Source organism: Corylus avellana, chromosome 5, assembly GCF_965113065.1.
Source record: "Corylus avellana chromosome 5, dhCorAvel1.hap1.2, whole genome shotgun sequence".
In the NCBI taxonomy this organism is placed as follows: domain Eukaryota; kingdom Viridiplantae; phylum Streptophyta; class Magnoliopsida; order Fagales; family Betulaceae; genus Corylus; species Corylus avellana.
In genome coordinates, this window is record NC_142494.1 from 17,554,285 (window position 1) to 17,575,949 (window position 21,665).

At 35.9% G+C, this 21,665-nt stretch overlaps 3 protein-coding genes across 6 annotated transcripts in view; all 3 read left to right on the forward strand.

Annotated features, from left to right (window-relative positions):
* The window catches only part of LOC132180792 (DExH-box ATP-dependent RNA helicase DExH6), a 36,650-nt gene extending 34,186 nt beyond the window's left edge, over positions 1-2,464 (forward strand). For all 3 annotated transcript variants that reach the window (XM_059593738.2, XM_059593739.2, XM_059593740.2), the window contains 2 exons: positions 359-1,459; positions 1,596-2,464. In XM_059593738.2, the coding sequence (XP_059449721.2) occupies positions 359-1,459; positions 1,596-2,084 (1,590 nt within the window). In that variant the 3' untranslated portion in view covers positions 2,085-2,464. The remainder of the gene's footprint in view (positions 1-358; positions 1,460-1,595) is intronic.
* Positions 2,465-3,733: 1,269 nt separating this feature from the next.
* LOC132181487 (BTB/POZ domain and ankyrin repeat-containing protein NPR1) lies at positions 3,734-10,419 on the forward strand. The gene is made up of 4 exons (XM_059594733.2): positions 3,734-5,201; positions 6,675-7,428; positions 9,345-9,542; positions 9,919-10,419. The coding sequence occupies exons 1-4, from the start codon at positions 4,677-4,679 to the stop codon at positions 10,182-10,184; spliced, it is 1,743 nt and encodes a 580-aa protein (XP_059450716.2). The 5' UTR covers positions 3,734-4,676; the 3' UTR covers positions 10,185-10,419.
* A 1,743-nt stretch (positions 10,420-12,162) lies between these two features.
* On the forward strand, positions 12,163-19,025 carry LOC132183034 (uncharacterized). 2 transcript variants are annotated; one of them, XM_059596424.2, is made up of 9 exons: positions 12,163-12,438; positions 13,267-13,493; positions 13,619-13,707; positions 13,787-13,925; positions 17,339-17,413; positions 17,632-17,753; positions 17,841-17,916; positions 18,017-18,076; positions 18,648-19,025. In XM_059596424.2, the coding sequence occupies exons 2-9, from the start codon at positions 13,356-13,358 to the stop codon at positions 18,774-18,776; spliced, it is 828 nt and encodes a 275-aa protein (XP_059452407.2). In that variant the 5' UTR covers positions 12,163-12,438; positions 13,267-13,355; the 3' UTR covers positions 18,777-19,025. The 2 variants fall into 2 exon arrangements, with proteins under 2 accessions (XP_059452407.2, XP_088372562.1); XM_088516436.1 differs by lacking the exon at positions 12,163-12,438 and having other exon boundaries at positions 13,404-13,493; positions 13,852-13,925.
* The last annotated feature ends 2,640 nt before the right edge of the window (positions 19,026-21,665 follow it).

Genomic DNA, 21,665 nt, shown 5'->3' on the forward strand with positions numbered 1-21,665 from the left:
TGTGCAGAAGCAATTTTTGGCTGAAAATCAATTCTGGAAAAATTCATTTTTGATGTGCTCCCTTACTGTTTTGTTGATTCGTGTTTCACATTTATTGAATAATTATTTTAATATATATTCACATGACGATAGCATGCTAGGAATTTTGATTAAAGAGATGAATAATTCGTCTTGTGCTTATGAGTTCACTTTCTCTCTCTCTCTTCCTTGGAAAATGCTTATTTCTGTTCTGGAATAAAAGAAATGCCTTTTCCTCCACTTTTTCAAATAATGAACTTTGGGAATTGAAACAGTATTGTTCTGAATAACAGTATTATTTGTGGTGATTCATTTTTTAAATTTTGTTTCTCATTTACAGGTAAAATTGCTTGATCCAAATTGCAAGATAGAAGATTTCTTGCAGAAGACATTAGATCCTCCAGTTTTCGAGGCCATACGAAATGCAGTTTTAGTTCTTCAAGATATCGGGGCTTTGTCAGTTGATGAAAAGCTGACTGAACTTGGGGAAAAGCTAGGTTCTCTACCTGTTCATCCATTGACAAGCAAGATGCTTTTCTTCGCTATATTAATGAATTGCCTTGACCCAGCCTTGACTCTGGCATGTGCCTCTGATTCTAAAGATCCATTTACACTTCCCATGTTACCACAAGATAAGATGAGAGCTGAAGCTGCTAAATCTGAACTTGCCTCATTGTATGGTGGGCACAGTGATCAGCTAGCCATAGTAGCAGCATACGAGTGCTGGATGAATGCTAGGCAAATGGGTCAAGAGGCACGGTTCTGTTCAGAGTATTTTGTCAACAAAGGCACTATGCATATGTTGCATGGCATGCGTAAGCAGCTCCAAAATGAACTAGTTCGGAATGGGTTTATTCCTGGTGATATTTCCAGTTGTAGCTTGAATGCACGGGACCCTGGTGTACTCCATTCAGTCCTTGTGGCTGGTTTGTATCCTATGGTGGGGAGATTGCGTCCACCTCATAAAAATGGAAAACGGCTCATAGAGACTGCTGGTGGTGATAAAGTTCGTTTGCACTCTTTTTCCATTAATAGTAGATTGTCAACAAGAAAAAGTAAGGATTGCCCTTTGATTGTATATGATGAGATAACCCGCGGGGAAGCAGGTATGATAATAAGGAGCTGTACTGTGACTGGGCCGCTTCCATTATTATTGCTTGCAACCGAGATTGCTGTTGCTCCAGCAAAAGAGGATGACAATGATGATGAAGACGATGACGATGACAGTAGTGATGATGGTGCTGATGAAGATGAAAGTGATGAAGATGCTATGGAGATCGACAATCATTCAGGTGGACAGCGTGAAGGGAAGATTATGTCGGCTCCTGAAAATTCAGTTAAAGTCATTGTGGATCGGTGGCTTTTCTTTGGGTCAACAGCACTTGATGTTGCTCAAATTTACTGCTTGAGAGAGCGATTAGCTGCAGCAATCTTATTCAAAGTAAGTGCTTGCATTGTTCTCACTTATGGGTGTTAGTGAAGTATGCGACACGCTTTTTGACTAATGCACGGTGAGAGTTTCAACTCGCCTAATCGTGAATCACTTGGTCTTACTGTTTTTTTTTTATATTTTGTAGGTAACACATCCAAAGACCATGCTTCCTCCTGTTTTAGGGGCCTCTATGCATGCTATGACCCGCATTCTATCATTAGATGGGCTGTCTGGAATTTCAGTGCCATTAGAGGCAGTGGACAGATTGACTTCAATGGTAAATGCTACTGAGATTGACAAGTCTGCCCCAGGGAGGAGTAAAGGGTTGGTACAGAATTCAAATGGGTTCCTTAGATCACTTATGAACCCTCGCACACACCAGCAATCCCCTTCCCGTCATCACAATACTAGATTACCTGCACCAATGGGAACAACCTATTTGGGCAATCCTTCGAGTCACAAAGTTCGGCCGCCACTTAATTCAGCCGGCATGAACCAGTATCAGAGACCTGCATCACGGGGTCCCGGTCCTGGACCCAGTCCCAGTGTAGATGGTAACAGTTTTGGAATGCTTGGACAACATGGTCCAAGGGGAGACTCTCTTAAGCGGCAGCGGGGGAATGGGTCTAGATAATGAAACCTAATTAATTGTATGTTGTGGACAAGACGATGAATGGAGGGACTCTCATATGCTTCTATAAAATAGAAAAAATTAAAAAATTAAAAAATAATTGTTTCTTTTAAGGGTAGTACAATTGGTTTAGGATTCTCATAAAGTGGCGATCACCGGTTCAATTCTTTCCCTTCCCTCTTTCCCTTAAGGCTAAACTCACTTGTGACGAAATCCCCCAAAAAAAAAAAAAAAAATGATAAGAGATAAGTAGGTGTATTGGATGTTTTGTTCAACTTTTTTTTAGTAAATTTTTGCTTTTGCTTTAACACCACTTTGGATTGAATTGCTTGCACCCATTTTGGGTTGAATTGCTTGCCCTGGGTTTTCATTATCAAGGAAATGAGGAGTCTTTTTATTATTATAAATTCTCTTTCTTTACTTTTAGGTTAAGTTATATTTTACAGTTTTACTCGTTTCAATATGGAGAGTATGTTTCAATAGCATTTCTCAAACAAAAAAATTGGTGAAGAGATGGGAAGTGTATTCCCCCTCCTCCACTAGGTTGTAATTGTTTGCATATTAAGGATAACATATTCTCCATCAAGCATTTAAATTTTACAAAACAATAAAAAAGATCAGACTTGGGTCTCAGAGGAAAACATGTTACCAAACAAAGTCTTATAGAAAACGTTTTTCCTTTTTTTTTTTTTTTTTTTTTTTTTGACGTACTTTCTCTATTTCTTTTGTGGGTATAAATTCTGAGAACAACTTTTTGCCACGAGGAGCTCTTTACATAGTCTTACTGATCAACTCTCAACCATATAACAAGAATAAAATAAGAATAACACTGCTTGACTTCTCATTAATGACTTTTTATATTAACCACTAAAAACAAATTAAAAAAGAAAAAAAATTCTCAAAACACGCTAAGAGCATTTTGGAAATTGTGTTAGAGAACTTAAAAAGTACTTTTAGTACCTAAGAGTTGTATCAAACAAAAAATTGACATGTTTGGTACAAAAATTCAGAAGCGTTTATTTTACTTTTTTATTCTAAAAATGACCAAAATACATTTTTTAGAAAAATTTTAAAAATGAAGCTTTTTCTAAAATTATAAAAAAAATAAAAAAAGATAAAAACTCTTTTTTACTTTAAAAATTCTATTACTCTTTCCTAATAGCATGTTTGAGATTGCGTTATACTTCTTTGACTTTTTCATTTTAAAAATAGTTAAAACACACTTTTGAGAAAAATTTAAATTTTTTTTTTTTTTTTTTTTTTTTTTTTTTTACTTCAAAAACTTTATTTTTCGATTTAATTCCAAACATCTCTAAGTGGGTGTAAAATGGTAATGAGGATAATATTACTAGTAAAATAAAATAAGAGTTAAATACTTAATACCCCTAGACTTCGTGTGGTAAAAATTAAATCCTGAAGAGGAACAAATAAAAAGATAAAAGGAGTATTAAGTATTTAATCTATAAAATAATTCTTTTAGGATAAAAGAAAGAGAAATATTAAAATTTAATAAAAATTCTATATTTTATCAATAAAAATTCACATGGCAAGACGTACGTGGCATCTCGCTGCCCGAACTTTTATAGTTTAGCAGATTCTAGCCTATCCCCAAATATAAGGAGAGGGACCAAAACAACTTATTCGGCTAACAAATGCGCCCGAAGACCATGGAAAACCCCGACAACACGAAGTCGGTCGGCTAAACTTTTTCCTATTTAAATTTCGATCTTATTTTCACGTTTCCGCATCTTTCGTTATTACTGGTCAGTCAACGGTTTTCCATTAATATGGTGCGCCGATAATCTTCAGCAGTAAGGCTCTTGTTTTTCAGTGCCTCTTCTGTTTTTTCAAAGCTCTCTTTCTCTCTAAACCCATATTACTACAATTGAATTCACTTTCGCTGCATCCGAAGCTTCCTTGGGTCAACTGTGAGGACTTCATATAGCCTCTTTCGCACAACTTCGTTGCAGATTCCTGTGTCTCATCCAGCTTTTTCATTTGCGTCGACGCTTAAGTAAAAAAAAAAAAAAAAATCTTTGATTTTTTTTGAGCCTTGAAGTTTTTTAAGTTTCCGTATGATTCTTTCTTGCTTGTTAACGATCAATTGATTTGGTTGGGCAGATGATGGCTAACGAATGTTCAAATCATACTGTCTTTGGTTCTGGAATGCCAATTGCTTGACGCTGTATGAAAATTCGTCGATTTTGTTGTTTTTAGCTTTGTTTCAGCATTTTGAAGTGTTTTCCTGACTTGGGTCATCTTAGTTTGTGGTTCTTTTGTTTGAATTTATGCCTCCTTTAGTCTATCATGCTTCTTGATGGCGTCGAAGCCTTATTAGCCCCAAGTAGGATCCAGTAGATCCCAAGTCATGGAAAATGGGAATGAGTTGTCATCTTCCTTGAGTTGGGATGACAATTCGTGGATTTTGCTGTTTTAAGCATTGTTTCAGCATTTTGAAGTGTTTTCCTGATTTGGGTCATCTTAGTTTCTGGTTCTTTTGTAGAATTTATGCCTCCTTTAATGTATCATGCTTCTTGATGGCGCCAAAACCTTATTAGCCTTTAGCCCCAAGTAGGACTCAGTAGATTCCAAGTCATGGATAATGGGAATGAGTTGTCATCTTCCTTGAGTTTTGCTTCGTCGTCTTATCTATCAAATGGGTCTAGTTGTCAAGATGTATCTGCGGCCACCAGCTCCGAGAGTCTAAGCAAGCTCAGCACCAATCTGGAAAAGTTATTAGATGATGCCGAATATAACTATAGCGATGCGGCGATTGTTGTTGAGGGCATCCCGGTGGGTGTCCATCGGTGTATATTGGCTGCACGGAGCCTGTTTTTTCACGAGCTTTTTAAGAAGGGAAATGATTGTTCGGTGAAGGAAGGCCGGCCAACGTATCTCATGACTGAATTGGTGCCTTGTGGTGGAGTTGGATATGAAGCATTCAAAGTTATCTTGAGTTATTTGTATTCTGGGAAGCTTAAGCCATCACCACCGGAAGTATCAATTTGTGTTGATGATGCTTGCGCACATGATGCATGCCGCCCTGCTATTAATTATGCTGTGGAATTGATGTATGCTTCTGCAAACTTTCAGATGAAAGAGCTTGTTCTGGTTGTTCAGGTGAGTCATATTTCCATTTGTGATTCAAACTGTCTCAATCTCTGTCAGGATGTTATGCTGATCATTATATTCTTTTCTGAAGTATATGAGCAGGGCTTGTTGTTTTAGTAAAAATGGCTTGAATTGGATATCAATGAAACAACTTTTGGAGCATCGTTCATCGTATTCAAGTCAAATGATATAACTTCGGGTTCCATAACATGTGAGTCACCACCAAAGTCACTAATATGAGAAGTATTGATTTCATTTCATGAAACCCAAAATGACCCTTCTGTTATGAAGTGAAAAGAAAACGAATAGAGAGACGTTGAGTGCCTATGAAGAACAAAATAGGACTATGTCAAATAAAAGACCGTTTGTATTTGGGGGGGGGGGGGGGGGGGGGGGGGGGAGAGAGAGAGAGAGAGAGAGATAGTGAGTGATATTTTTAAGAAAATTTCTTCGTTTTATTTTTGATCAAATATTTTTATTTCTAACATAAACAGCTTGGCTCACTAACTAATAAGGTAATGATGTGCGATTTTCCATGTCATGAATTTTAGTGGTAACATTTGTTTTATTTAAACATACACAAGCTTAGTCACGCTGCATCATATAGATTTTGAACATTATTGGCGTTGTGGTGGAGAGTGCCATGTGAATGATGAGCTACAAAACCAGATTTTTTTTAGTTTAGAAGTTAGGAGATTATTTTGCCTACCAATCAGTTCTCTTTCAGATTTTTTAATTAGCACATGACTTACCTGTCTCCTGTATAGGTTCTTGACATTCATGAAACCAAGTTCAACTCTGTTGATATTTTATTTCAAAAAAGATAAGTTGAAGGGCACCAAACTCCCCGCTTCAAATGCTATTATGCTACTGGTCAAAGAAGGCAAACGTTTGCGTTCTCTTACAAGTTTTATACTTACTTTCAGTCATGTCTACTTTCCCATGATAGATCACCATTCTAGAAAATTATCTAATTTTGGAAAACTCGTTTATCATTTTTGTTTACCTTCTATTCTGCTTTGTTTGAATGCATAATGCATGTACTTGTTGAAGTTTCTCTTGAGCTGTATGTTTAAGTTCTGTATTGCGATAGTTTAATTACAAAGCAGCATGTAAAACGTGTTTGATTGAAATTTATGACCTTCAAACAATTTTCCTCTCAGGATTTGTCCACGTTTTTGTGCTCTGGCTTAGACAGTTGTGACTGTTTAACGTGTCAATTAATTGTAGTTTTCAATAAGATAGATGTGTATCATAAGGGCATTACCTGTAAGCTGATATATTTCATTCATGAATGTTTGATGCCACTAGTTGGGCTTCTTTATTTTTCTTCTGATTTAACAATATTAGTAGTTAACCGGTTCATTTATGGAGGAGAAAATGATCTCTTTTATGCATACCTTATAGTTTTACCAACGTTGTTCCAGTTCCTAGGAACTTGCACAGATTCATCTGACTCAGTATTCCATGTATGCAATGCAGCGTCGTCTCCTCAACTTTGTTGACAAGGCTTTGGTGGAAGATGTAATTCCAATTCTTGTGGCTGCCTTCCACTGCCAACTGAACCAGCTTCTCTCTCAGTGCATCCAGAGAGTAGCAAGATCAGATCTTGATAGTGTATCTCTTGAAAAAGAGCTCCCTGATAAAGTTTCAAGTGAAATCAAATCACTACGTCGCAAACTTCAGCCAGAGGCCAATCCTAGAGTTGAGCAAGTGGATCCCGTACATGAAAAGCATATTAAGAGAATCCACAGGGCTTTGGACTCTGATGATGTTGAATTGGTGAAGTTGCTACTTAAAGAATCTTGTATCACTTTAGATGATGCTTATGCACTCCACTATGCTACTGCATATTCTGATCCTAAAGTTGTAAAGGAGGTTCTCAACCTAGACAAGGCTAATCTCAACCATAAAAATTTCCGAGGACATAGTGTGCTTCATGTCGGTGCAAGGCGTAAGGAGCCATCAATTCTAGTGGCATTGCTGAGCAAGGGAGCCTGTGCATCAGAAACTACTTCGGATGGACAAACTGCTGTTGCAATCTGTCGGAGGTTAACTAGGCCAAAGGATTACAATGAGAACACAAAGCAGGGGCAAGAATCTAACAAAGACCGGATATGCATCGACGTTCTCGAGAGAGAAATGCGAAGAAATTCAATGTCCGAGAATTTGGCAATCTCATCGCATGTGATACCTGATGATTTGCACATGAGGCTTGACTACCTGGAGAGTAGAGGTAATAATTCACTAATTCTTTCATTTTCTACTTGCTACTAATGAGATAAATTGATCAACATTTTTTTGAAGGACAATGCAATATGCTAGTTCCTTTCCTCTTTTAGAAAATCTTACAATGGATACTTTCCCTGCTAAGTGGCTGTTTCTCTTCTTAAGCTCTTTGTACGAAAATCTGTGATTAGCTTGCATATGAAAACCTTTTGATGCTAAATACTGATATCGAGATCATTTTTTGACTTAATTAATTGTTCACGATGTATATAAGTTACTAAATCTAGTTGTTCTTATATATATATATATATATATATATATATATATATATATATATATATATATATATGTAATCATTCTTTTATTGATTACGGGTTAATGAAAAGCCTCCTCTTTAGGGAGGTTTAACCTCTGAAAACAAGAGAGTGCCAGTTGGTTCACAAACAAAATCTAAGGCAGACCAAGAAGGTCCAGAGACTTGCTAAAATTTTATAAAATTTACTTGTTGAAAAAGAAAAAGAAAAAGAAAAAAAAGCGCCCAGCTGGTTCACAGACAAAATATAATGTAGGTCAAGAACTTCCAGAGACTTGCTAAAATTAATACAATTTACTTGGTTGAAAAAAAAAAAAAAAAAAAAGTGATGAGCCTTTGCTTTTGATATAAGTCGATCTCTCCAGGATCTTATATGGATTCTGATTAGACCACTTCAAGGGCCTGTATGTGTAAGTTGGTGTCATATTAACTATGATTGATTTTTACAGATCTTAATATGTATCACTTTATTGTTAAGGTATAAACATTATAGGGAAAAGTCCATATATCCATTTCAAACTATCATCCAATTGTCAATGTTTTCTCCAAATTAAAGATTGCATCAATGTCCCTCCTCCCTCCCAAAACTACCAAAAATTGTCAATGTCCCCCAATGAAAAAAATACCCTTAATAAAATTTATGGTCATTTTTGTCCCCTTGCTGGCCTTGAAGGGCAACATTAACAATTTTTGATAGTTTGGGAGGGATATTGACTTAATCTTTAGTTTGGAGAGAACATTGACATTGTGTGGTAGTGGGTATGTGGATTTTTCCCACACATTATATTAATATAAATAGTTTATAACTTAAAGCACATTAGTTAAAATCAATAAAATACTGTGTTTGCTTTGATGTGTCAGTGTTTGTATAGAAAGTTAACTGTGGCTGGATAACAATCATGCCAAGAAATGCAAATTATAGAATGTACATTTTGATCTCTGTGGTATGGTTTGTCATTCTGAGAGATATGTAAATGATCAATTCATCATATTTCATAAATTTTTTTTTATTGCATTGGATTGCCATTGGAATATTGAGTAGTAACATTGGATTTTCTGGTGCTTTTTACGAAAGCCATTAATCTTAAGCAATACTGAGTTTGTGCTACTCATGAGATGGACCTCTCTGATTTCTCCTAAAATATAGCTGGTACAGTCTTTACCGAGAATTTACTTCAACAATAACATTGAAGAAAGTTGTTCTTTGAATGAGTTGCATTTCAAGTAACTGGTGCATTTTAAGTTAGCATAACTCTTTCCTTGAAACATACAGATAGCTTGTCAAGTATCTCCATGCTGTTTCATTCAGAGTACAGTGCACACATATTATCTGGGCATATGATTTTCTTTTTGTTTTTGGTTTAGTAAAAATTAGAAATGTTTTGAGTAATACTTAGCAACATTAATTGTTATCAACATATGGATATATTGAGTTAACTAATATTTGACGCCCATGCAAGTAGAAACATCTGAATATGCACTAATAGTTGCAATTTTTTGTTACTCAGGCCGTTTCCATTCTCTTTCATAATATTTACCAGAATAAGTAATTTTGAATCTTTGTTTCTATCTTATAAACGAGTTCCAAACGGTTGCTTTACATTTTGCAGTGGCATTTGCACAAATGTTATTTCCTCTTGAAGCAAGGGTAGCTATGCAGGTTGCAGACGCAGATTCAACCTCAGTGTACACAGGTCTTATAGCATCAAAAGGCTCAAGTGGTAACTTAAGGGAGGTTGATTTGAATGAAACGCCCTCTGTACAAACCAAAAGACTCCACTTAAGGCTGCATGCCCTGATTAAAACAGGTATTATCAACCTTAAAGTGTGCTTTTTATGATTCCATGGAACATGTTTCCGCATGATTACTGAGTAAACAGTATTAAACAATGAAGTCTAGGACGTTTACAATCATGGCTTGCGGCTGAAGTTGCTGCTTTGGGTTTACAGTTCTAGACATGTTGCGGTTTAACAACTTTTGCGGTACTTGTCTAGGAAATATAGGATCTAGCATTCTAGCTGTCAAGCTAAAAGGGTGAAAGTTAATATTAATGGACTCAAAAATCTTGAAAAACCTAACCAGTTAAGAGTTTTAAAACAATTGAATGCAACATGTACTAGTTCCCATGTTTTTATCTCATACTCATTCTCTTTGAGCAATTATTGAGTTTTATGTGATGGCAGTGGAGATGGGTCGGCGCTACTTTCCCCATTGCTCTCAAGTGCTTGACAAGTTCTTGGAGGACGATATGCCTGATGCTTTCTTCCTCGAAGAAGGCACTCCCGATGAGCAGAAAATCAAGAAGATGCGCTTCATGGAACTTAAAGATGAGGTGCAGAAGGCATTTTCCAAGGACATGGCTGAGAAAAATCTGCTAGGTTTGTCACCCTCCTCATCCTCCTCATCTTCCCCGAAGAAGGTTGCAAATTACAAGGTCAGGAGAAAGTAGTGAAGAAGTTCATCTTAACTGTATTTTTCAAGGAAGCCATGAAAGTTTAATTTTTGCCTTTCTTTTTTGATGTGTATTTTTCCTCATATGTGTTCTTAAGGAGCCTAAATCCTTGCTCCTGTGTAATAGTATAATGATAGCAAACCTACAATACAATCTCTCGAGTTACTTGGCCTATGAAATTGTATTAAAAATATAAATGTTGAGAGACAAATGGCTCTAACTATTTTCTCTACTCCATCTTACCTTGAAAAAGTGGGGCACCTTGCATTCTTGAACTGATCTCAATGCCCTAATGAGCACAAGGACTATGTATTTCTCCTTGCTTTAGTTCATATCGAGTTTTGCAGGATCAACCTTGAGGGTTATTCGGTCACCCCTTAAAGCCTTCATGGGGTTGTTGGCCATCCCCTCAATCATCAACAAGTGGTAGGTCATCCTCTTTGAGAGGGTAGTTGATCACCCCTCAACCTATCCTTTGTATTTTGATTTTTATATTTTATTTTATTTTATTTGCAAAATCAAGACAATTTGGCATTTCTATGTCTAAGACATCCGCATGTAAGTCGCATATGCCTTTTTTGTCCATTTTAACGCCAACATCTAACAGATTACAACAAAATTATAGTTTGAAGGAGCCAAATGTCACAAAATGGTTGTTTGGGGATGTATTTGCAAATGGTAGTTTAGGGAAGTTGTAGTATTTGATGTCTAATATGCATGTAATGTTTTCATTTTCCCTCTATATCCTCAACTTAAAAATTTAAATTCATATTATACCATTTTTTTTTTTCCTTCTGAAAAACATATTATAAAATGCATTTGAAATGAATTTTTGGACAATTTTTTTTTTTTAACAAAAAAAAAGGTACAACGAATTTATTTTTTCATTTTTGGTGCGTTATCTCCAATTTCGGGTTAAGTTAACACAAAATTAGTTATTGCTTTGATAAAGGACAGAAATTTCCTCCAAACTAGTCTGGAGGAAATATCTTCCAACCCATTTAAAATAGTACCAAGTGTCTATAAACATTTAAATTAGTTATTGTTTTAAATGTTTATAGACACTTTGCACTATTTTAAATGAGTTGTATGATATTTTCTCCAAACAAGTTTGGAAGAAATTTCTACATTCGATAAATTAATAGGGAGTTTTAGGGTGAATTAATTGGCAAATTTACGTAAACATTTCAATCAAATGCAAATATAGTCACAAAATGTAGTTGACTGTTTTATTTATTTTGATTAAGAAATTTAAAGTGATTGGTGTATGTGATGTGACCATACGATTTATTATCTCTCATTTGTTTTCATGGAGCAAAGATATTATAAAAAATGTAAGACAAGGGTGAAAAAAAATAAGGGATTGGAAAAGAAGGTTAGCAATATCGTTCATTAAGAATTTTAATTATATGAATAATATTTCCCTTTTTGAAAATCATTTTCTCCTTGTTCTAGTGTTTGGTGGGAGCGAAAATACTGGTTAACAAAAAATGATTTTTCGAGTTAATAGCAAATTTACCTTTGTAGAGAGAAACTGGCTTATCCCAATTGGATGAATTGTCTTCATCCGACCGAGAAAATTCTATTTTCATACTCAGAATAATGTGTTGTAAATGGGGTCCGAGATGGAGATGGTTATGCATTATGCTCTTTCCGAATGACTTGCATAATAAATTCCTTCAACTGCTTCAAAACTCCTAAATCAAACTGTGTGTTTTCAAAGAAGTCTCCTCCTTACATGAGGGATTCCTACCGGAGGCCATTGCATAAGCTGTTAGAGAAGAATTTCCTAGCATTTGTTTCTAGTTGCGTGCGTAGGGCATACATTTTTTTTTTTTTTTTTTTACCCTTACTTATGTGGGATAAGAGATACTCAAAATGCAGTAAACTGGGATAAGGACTAAATCCTGCTACCAAACAGTTATAATTACAATACCAAAGCAGAATAAGATGATACATGTACCGGATTTAGCTTATCCGTTTACTGGAATAGGAATACCAACCAAGTTGTGCAACCAAACAACAGTCTTCTTCCACCGATAAACACCCACAGAGAGCGTTAAGGCTTAAGCACACCCTGCACGGTTGCCTCCCCCGGCTGCACCCACCGCTACTTCCAGCCTTCGTCGCTAAAGACGCCGTCAGCCACTGACTCAACTCAGCGACACTACTCCAACGTTGCAGCACAGTGCAACCCACCGCGTCAGCCCACGGAAAAATTGCGCCGTCAAGTCAATCTTTACTTCCACAGGTAACCCACTCGCACCGTATGGAAAAACACCCAAAAAGGAACTGCTCTGATACCTGATGATAGGAACCCATGGGTTTCTATTGATTAAAAATCACAAAATACAGAAATTAAAGAGATAATCGCCGCTTCGAGGGGGTCGGGTCTCCTCAACTTACTTTATAGCAATTGATTATATTCCCTATTATAGGGATTTTCCATACGGCATCTGCATCTTATTTCTAGGGCAAAACAACCCTTAATATGGAAACAAAGATCAGAGCCATTTTTTTGGCATTTTCTTGACTGTCGTGGAATCATGGGATTTGGCACTCTTTTATTTTTTTTGTTGGTTGTTGTGGCATTTGGCACGTATTGCATTGAATCAGGAGTTCTAAATGCTTGCATTGGGGGTAGTTGGGCTTCCAATTAATCTATGACTAAATGCTAATCCTTTGTCGGTTGTTTATAGACTTGAGAAATTAAAGATTATTTTCTTTGGTATTGATGGATGAGCGCTTACCAGAAGATAAGAGAAAAAGGAATAAGGAATTTAGATACCATTTAGTTAATTGGGGTGATGTTCATTGACTTATTGAATGAGTTCAGCAATTTGGAGATTGAGTTATCTTAGGTGGGCTTCTCTGAATTAATGGTTATGGTGATATGCCGTTTAAAGAAAGTTTTGGAGGAGGGTTTTTCTGAGTTATTTTCTTATTTTTCTATGTGGTATTTATGGCATATGAAAATGTTCTATCTTGTTATATATCTGATTTTCTTTTCTATTTTGATTAGATAATCTATGTAATGCTTTTTCTAGTAGCTAACTATCATTTTATTTATTCACCAAAGAGGCAAAAGGAGAAAACAAAGAGAGAAAAGAGCATCAGGCAACAGAAAAGAGCATCTCGTTAGGCTTATTGGCCAAAGCGTATGCTGTAATGCTAGTTTCTGAACAAGCAACTATGGAAATCAACTCATACCAAAGCCAGGCGGGGTCTTTGCTTAAGGAATATGTACTAGCAGATCCATTTATCCCATACACTTCTATTATTGGCGGCATTTTGGCTTGCAAAATGGTACACTCATCATCCATTTAAAATGATTGCTTCACATATGTTCCACACAATGTCAACCTTGTCTTTTCTTTGTTATCTGTCTTTTCTTTCATATTTTTCCTATTTAAGCATTCCCTTGTGTTCAGGTCTATGATCTTTCCCAGGTGATCAGTGCTAATTACTTTAAGGGCTATGCCGCCCTTTCAAGAATCCAACGTATTGAGTGGAATAACAGGTGTGAGGTTTCCCCATTGCATCAAAATTCTTTTTTCAATTGATGCAAAGTTTTATGTATCTCTTAACTGTTTATGCAGGGCCTTATCGACTATTCATGCCATTTTTATCACTATTATATCGCTGAACTTTGTGTTCTGGTCAGATCTCTATTCTGACAACCAATTTGATGGCCTTATCACACTTCGATCATCTCTGCTGTCTACATTTGTCTTGGGGGTGAGATGCCTAAAGTTAAAGTTATTATTGCTATGATTGTTACTGTTGTTGTTGTTATTATTATCAAAATGATTATTATGTGTGGGTGTTTTTTTTTTTTTTTTCTCTCTCTTCAGTAAGTATTTTCGGGACAGGCCAATGGTCTTTGGATCCAATGGCATTTCCTTGCCAGTAAACCATGGAGGGTGAGGCCAGTGGTTCAATCCTGTAGGGGTCTGTCAGGATGTTTACTTATTGTTGTAGAGTTTGCATGAAAAGTTTAGAAAGAAAGAGGAGAATCATAGTTCTTACCTAGCCTACCTCACATGTTTTATTATATAGGTTTGAGAAATATTCCAATGACCAAAATACCTATGTACATCAAGCCCTAACTCTTCTAACACTCCTCCTCAAGCTAGAGTATATATCATATAAATCCAGCTTGGAACAAACAAACTCTAACCGGTTACGGTACTAAGATTTTGTGAACATGTTAGCTAATTGGTCTCTCAACTTCACAAAATGGTGTAAATATATCTCCTTTGAGTATCTTGTCTGAAACGACAATCAACCTTTGTACGCTTGGTCCTTTCATGAAAAACTAGGTTATACGCAATATGTAAAACTGCCTGGTTATCATAAAACTAGGAGCTAGAGCTAAGAACCCAATTTTCTAAAGAAAATGTTGTAGCCACTTTAACTCATTAAGTAGTGTGAGCCATTGCCCTGTACTTAGCTTTAACACTATGTTGTGTCACCATTGTATGTCTCTTACTCTTCCAAATTACCGCCTAAGAATGTACAATATCTTGTAGACTATCTATCTGATGGAGAACCTGCCCAATCTGCATTGGTAAAAAATTCTACTCTGAGATGTTCATTCAGTCTATATAGTATCGTAAGACCAAGAGGTCTCTTCAAATACTGGATAATACGAGTAATAGCTTTCCATTGTGAAACCCGAGGAGCTTCCATGAACTGACTAACAACACTAATTGTATATGAGATATCTGGCTTGATGATAGTAAGATAATTCAACTTTCCAACCTAATGACGATACCTACCAGGATCTTGAAATAATTCCCCTTTATCCTCTAGTAATGTTTGATTCAAATCCATTGGAATCTTAATAGGATAAGCACCCAGAACCCGTCTCTTCTAACAAGTCAAGTACATACTTTCTTTGAGATAAATCAATACCTATTCGAAATTTAGCAATTTCAATACCTAGAAAATATTGAAGCTTGCCCAAATCCTTTGTATGAAACCTATGCTGCAAAAACTGTTTCAATCAAGCCATGCCTCTTAAATCATTTCCAGTAATTACGATATTATCTACATACACCACAAGAGGAATATGGCCTGCACAAATATGTGAGTGAAATACTAAATGATCTGTCTGACATCTCTAGAGACCAAACTCCAATAATGTCTTAGAGAATTTTTCAAATCATGGCTTCAATGATTGCTTGAGACCGTACAAAGCCTTTTTAACTTGCACATACAACCCTGATACAATCCTTGAGCTACTAACCCAGGTGGTTGCTCTATATAAACTTTCTCATGTAAGTTTCCATGTAAAAAAACATTTTTGACATCCAATTGAAACAAGGGTCAAACTTGATTAGCAGCGAATGAAATAAGTTCACGAATAGAAGAAATTTTGCAACCGGAGAAAACGCTTCAACTTTGACTGTTGAGAGTAACCAAAAGGCTCTGGCTCTCCCTAGCAAGATCGATAAGAGATACCCCTTTCCACTATTCTGAGCTTGAAGGAGTTTCCCCTTTGCTTGATAATGAACTCGAAGGATTTTGCTTCTAAAAAAAAAATCTCCCCATGTGACCTTTGTTACACTAACAAACTCAACGAGACAGCACCCACACACCATCCTCTTCAGACATGGTCAATAATTTTATCTCACCCGAGCAACCAACCAAGAAGCAAAAAAGCTAAAGAAACAAAGAAATCCAACACACCAACACTGGTAGACATGTGGGGTAAACCCTAGAGGGTTCTTTTCTTCTTTGATAGTGTAGGAGATCAGTATCTTGTCCATGTGAATCTAATATTTCAGTTGAACTAAGGTTAGCATGATTAAATATCTTATTATTTTTAATGAGACCCCACAAATGTAAAAGGAGATACATGAAGAGCCAAAGTGGATTCTAAGAACTCTAATCCGATGAGGGGCTTTCTACGGCGAGGGTTTCTTAACCCAAGTCCGAAAGAACAAAGGGAGTCTCATTCATCATCGCCTGGGGCTGTTAAGGTTGATGAAGTAGTGGGTGGCAGCTCTTGAGTCTTGGATGAAGCTTTCAAGTTTGGGTGGGATCAAGAAGACAACGATTAGGATGGGGAGCTGTCCCCCGATCCCCTTGATTGGGTGTTGGATTGTGACAAAGAGGAGGATCTGTATTTGGCGATGCTGGATGATGTGAAAGAGGATTTTCTTCGGGTAATGGACGTCGCGAGGCCTAGGGCTAAGGGCAAAGGCCTAGGAATAAGGGCACAAAGGAGCTGTTAAATTTAGAAAGCTCCGTTAACTATGGCATTGCTAGTGCGTCCTCCAAGAGAAGGAAGGGCAAGAATATTGTCTTATAGCCTTTTGTCTAGGGGTGAGGGTGTTTGGTTAGTAGGCATTGCGTTGATGTGTTTGTTTTTGGGTTTTTCTGGGATAGCTTTGTTTTCTCTGGGGGTTGTTTTGAGGGTGTTTGGGTGGGTTTGCTGGGGTTTTTATTTGGGTTAGCTTTGGCACCCCTTTGTATACTCCCTGTGTATTAGGGGTGCCTCTCGCTTTTCTCTTTCTTTAATAAAACTTCTTAATATTTATCAAAAAAAATGAAGAGCCAAAGCGGACTTCTTGCCTAAACAGTCTAAACATTGTGATGATGTGATATGTAAAGTCACAACACAAAGGACTTGACACAGTCTACGATTATGAAGCAGATTGTTATACATAATGTGGATGATAGAAAAACTAAAACTGGTAGAGCTACCAAAAAAAAAAAGTTATTTTCAAATGATAGTATGATGAGGAAAAGTTATTTTCAAGATATCACTGCGTTGGTATAATTGTCAAAGGCTTTCAGTTCCCTATATATTGAAGTTAAGGATATTCCGTTTCTTAGCAGAAAAGTTATTAAAAAAAATTATGTGTATTGGGTAAGTCAAATTGAAGGATTTTTGTGTTGTAGATAACTTTGGTTTCCTCTGCTTCTCTATTTACTTCCAATGTACACACAAGAGGAAATGGATTCATTCTGCTGAAACATGCTATATTACCTTCATTTTCAATTAAGTGGTCTTGTTGAAGATACTCTACTGTTTGCTATGTAATGTCATAAGATTAGTCTGTGCTTCATATGCCTGTATTACCTACTGCTGTGTTTTATCTTGCAAAGTTTATGTTTCATATTTGATGTAACTTTGACAGGTGTCGGTTGGTTACTTCCTTGTTGACCTTGGGATGATCTTTTGGTGTTATCCTGCCCTAGGTGGATTCGAGTTTGTAAGTACATTCTCTTATGAATGAATATAATCAAGCCATGCACATTTGTTTTGGTTCCAGCACGACCTCAATGGAGGTGTGTTCTTTTAATTTTGGGTGCTTTTTTTATTTTATTTTATTTTATTTGAGGGGTGGGGAGGAGGAGAATTCATGTTTTGGTATCAGGTAATTTTAACTTGGTTCTGGTCCAGCACATTTTTATAGCGTTAATTTTTCAGGTGATTCATCATCTGCTTTCAATAGTAGCAGTAGCATATTCTATGTTAACGGGGGAGGGTCAGCTTTACACCTACATGGTTCTTATCTCTGAGACGACCACTCCTGGGATCAATTTAAGATGGTATCTTCTGTTTTCAAGTGATTTAATTCTTAAAAGGTTTGGAGTTCTTTTCCAATTTTTTTATGCATATCAGTTTGGCTTGTGAAGGTATCTTGATACCATTGGAATGAAGAGGTCCAAAGCATATCTAATAAATGGGGTCGCCATGTTCTTCGCTTGGCTGGTACAAAGAAAATCAATTTCTATTTCCATAAAACATTTGTTCTTTACTTTCAAAATCCTGTCTATTTTCTTGGTCATGATTTTATAATTCATTTTCGCAGGTTGCCAGAATAATTCTGTTTGTCTACCTCTTTTACCATGTGTACCTGCACTATGATCAGGTAATAACAATACTTACATAAGTTCACCTGCTAAATATTGGATCTCGTGCAAGTCTGACACGCATACATAATATTTATTTAACAATGACCTATAGGAAGCTTAATCTTCCAAATTTAGGTGCATCTTGCTTTAAATCATAAGTTGGAAGTAATCGAGTCAGTTTTCATTTTGTGCATCAGAAGGAACTCTCTGTTTGTTTGCCAAGATGATGGAGGAAAGATATTAAGTCTTTGAACGTAGTATTATTTTGGTTTGTTTTGAGGTCCTGAATTTTGATTACATCTTTGATACACCTTTTGTTACACCAGCAACCAAAGTAGAGCATGACTACTTACCCGGAAAAGTACATATGACAAGGGAAAAAATGAATTAATAATAGCATGGTACTCCATGCCAACGGACAGAATACTTTTTAAACTCTAGTTAAAATTATAAATTGTAAAAGAATATTAGTATGGATTTGTGATACACAACTAACTCGATTTCCTGTAGTTTTTTCGCACTTTTTTGGTATCCATTGCTCAACCAAATGGTATCATGTAGTCATGTTATTGTTTTCTCAACGTACAGATTAAGCAGCTGCACAGCTTTGGGCTCTTTCTAGTATCTGTGGTGCCATTGCTGCTTACTGTCATGAACTTGATGTGGTTCTGGAAGCTTTTCAAGGGATTAAAGAAGATATTAGCAAAGACGCACTGAAGGATCACCCCTGAAATTTTGACAACTAAAGTGACTGAATGATTTCTCAGCTGTTATCGTCGTTTTCTCAATTGTTCTCCATATTTTCTCTCTTATCCTCTCAAATGTAAATGGCTTAAATGTACAAAATAGGCAGTCATGGGTTGATGATCAATGTCACTTTAGGTATTTGAAAAAGAACAAACCTGTTTGATACTAAGGACTAATCTGTATATTGAGAAAAGAAATATAGTTTGTAAACTTGTGTCATTGACAGCTTTCTTGTTTCCAACTGGAGACAAATGTACTTTTCATGGTTGATGAGATAGGCCAACAACACAATACAAATACAAACTGTAAAATACAAGGCCAGTCAAAAGGGGAGCCACAAAAAGTTACCAAGGAGGGCCTATCAGAGTTTGTGCCAATGGCGGCAAAGGCAGAGTTTGTGCAGATGGCTGCCTCAAAGTTTACTTTGAGGCGTCCAGAGGAGGGGGTGACTAATGAATGGGTTTGATATAAGGACTTTTCAGGCAGGTTGAGTTTATTTGTTTTGAAAGGAGTTTTGCTTTCCAATTAGCAATCCTATTATGAACGGTAGTGAGCAGTTCATCAAACATATATTTATTGATTTATGGAAAAGAAAAGGAAGGCCAAAATGTTGGTTATGGAGGAGGATCGGTTGAGGTTTAGGATGTTTTGGACAACTTGTGAGGAGTGTGGGATAGTGTTTTTACTAAAGAGGATGGATGATTTGTTCACATTAATTTTCTGTCCTGCCAACTTGCATAAAGATCTAAGCATTTTTTGATAGAAGAACCTTCAAAGAGCGGTGGGGCTGATCTTGAGATTTTTATGCCTTTAAGATTGCCTATAGATTCCTCCAGCAATAGGAATCTAGAGAAAGCTTCAGCCCCAAGAATGAAAAGAAATGGGGATAATGGGTCTCCTTAGCTCCGATCCTTGATGGAAGAGAATTTACCAACAGGGGTGCTATTGAGGAGAATGGAAATGCATTGATCAATGAGGTCAATGAAAGAAACGTGGAAAACCCAAGTTCTTGAGAATGTGTAGGAGAAAAGGTCACTACGTCTTGTCAAAAGTTTTTTCCATGTCTAATTTTAAAGCTATAAGACCTTTTCTACCTTGTTTTTGTTTCACATTGTGGAAAAGTTCCTCCGACAAGAATGGAGCTATCCTCAATCTTCCTACCAGCTTGGGTGGGAGACACAAGTTAGGGAAGGAGGTGTTTGATTATGTATGCAAGTCTTTTGGTGAGGATTTTGTAGAGGATGTTACAGAGATTGATCGGTCTGAATTGTAATTATATATATATATATATATATATATTTTGAGATGAGCTCAATAAAGGTGTGTTTTATCTTTTTTATTTATTTATTAAGAGTAAAAAGATGATTACGGTTAGCGGTAAAATTTACTAACGGCCGCCTAGGTGGTTAGCGGTTAGTAACTCTAATAACCGCTAACTGCTATTAAATAATTTGTTTTTAAAAAAAAAAAAAAAAAAAAACAAAAAACAAAAAATCAAAAACAAAAACGTTGTCGTTTTTATGGTAATACGATAATATCATACTACATATGACATCATTTCTACATTTTTATATATATTTAAATTTTTAAACACAAAAACGACATTGTTTCATGTGCGTGTATATATATATATATCACCCTTGTCTTTTAGCAATGATTACAGCGTAAAAACAGTTGAACAAGTCTATGCTTTAAATAAACATCATGATACATGTCAATTACTTCCTAAAAAAGTAATTAAAAAACTTAAAGAAAAGAAAATGAATTTCCTTCACGTAGGATTAATCCAAGTTGCGGTAAAACCCATAGTCCGTCTAGGAATTAATGCATCTGTACTTTTGTGTTTAAGAGATGCAAGACATAAAGATTACAGCACTAACATGTTAGGAGTCGTTGAATCTAGTCTACATAAAGGACCAATTCATTTCGACTGTTTCCCTGACTTCACTTTAAGTTTAAGCAATCCACAGATTTTAAAAGCCTTAACTTTGAACATTAAAATAACAGGTTACGATATGTTAGAAGGAAGCCAACATTTAGCATTAATTTACAGATTTTATTATAAGTCAATGAAAACAAATCTTAATGTGCATGCTCTTGTTAAAAGTCCCAAAGATAAAACTTTACTTATACAGACACATTCTTGTGATGCAAACGTTAGAGTACCAAAATCAGTAGTCTGGTCCGAAGTAGAACTCCCATCAGAATGGTTATTAGAAAATGAAAACATTTCAACAAAAACAGAAAATACAGCATTTGATCTAAATTGTTTACAACAATACTTAGATGGTACTATTACATTAAGTTTTGATAGACCAAGACTCAGCAAACCACCCTTCATGATAAAAGAAACAGTTTTCCAATATACACCAACAAGCCATAGAAATCCACAAGATACAAGCCGTAGAAATTCTGCCTCTTCCTCCGTTAATATTGAACCTTTAAGAAGTGATAAAAATTTAAAGTTAAAAGGTATAAAAGTAAAATCTGTAATAAGCTCCTTATGTTATACAGCTAATCAATAAAATTTTGAAGAAGAAGGACCAAATTCCCCAACACAAACAGATATAGAAGAACCTCTTTTACACCCACAATTAATGACTATAAGTAAACCATTAACTTTAGACCTCCAACCCTTAATAAAAAACTATAATTCTACCAAGAATACAGAAAAAAGAGAAAAATATAAGTTAAAATATACGAAAGAACAAAAAATAAAAATCTTTGCAGAATGGGAAAAATTTATGAATGAACATAAGTTACATATAAAATTCTTTGACTTTATAAAAATTTATGAAAATAAAAAAATTAAACATGATAACCCAGTGGGAAAAAGAAGATAAAACAATAATAGAAGCA

Coding starts and splice junctions, on each gene's coding strand:
- LOC132181487 (XM_059594733.2), top strand. CDS start 4,677: ATGGATAATGGGAATGAGTTGTCATCTTCCTTGAGTTTTGCTTCGTCG. Junction 7,429..9,344: donor TGACTACCTGGAGAGTAGAG/GTAATAATTCAC, acceptor TACATTTTGCAG/TGGCATTTGCACAAATGTTA. Junction 9,543..9,918: donor GCATGCCCTGATTAAAACAG/GTATTATCAACC, acceptor ATGTGATGGCAG/TGGAGATGGGTCGGCGCTAC.
- LOC132183034 (XM_059596424.2), top strand. CDS start 13,356: ATGCTAGTTTCTGAACAAGCAACTATGGAAATCAACTCATACCAAAGC. Junction 17,754..17,840: donor CCTGGGATCAATTTAAGATG/GTATCTTCTGTT, acceptor TGGCTTGTGAAG/GTATCTTGATACCATTGGAA. Junction 17,917..18,016: donor CCATGTTCTTCGCTTGGCTG/GTACAAAGAAAA, acceptor TCATTTTCGCAG/GTTGCCAGAATAATTCTGTT.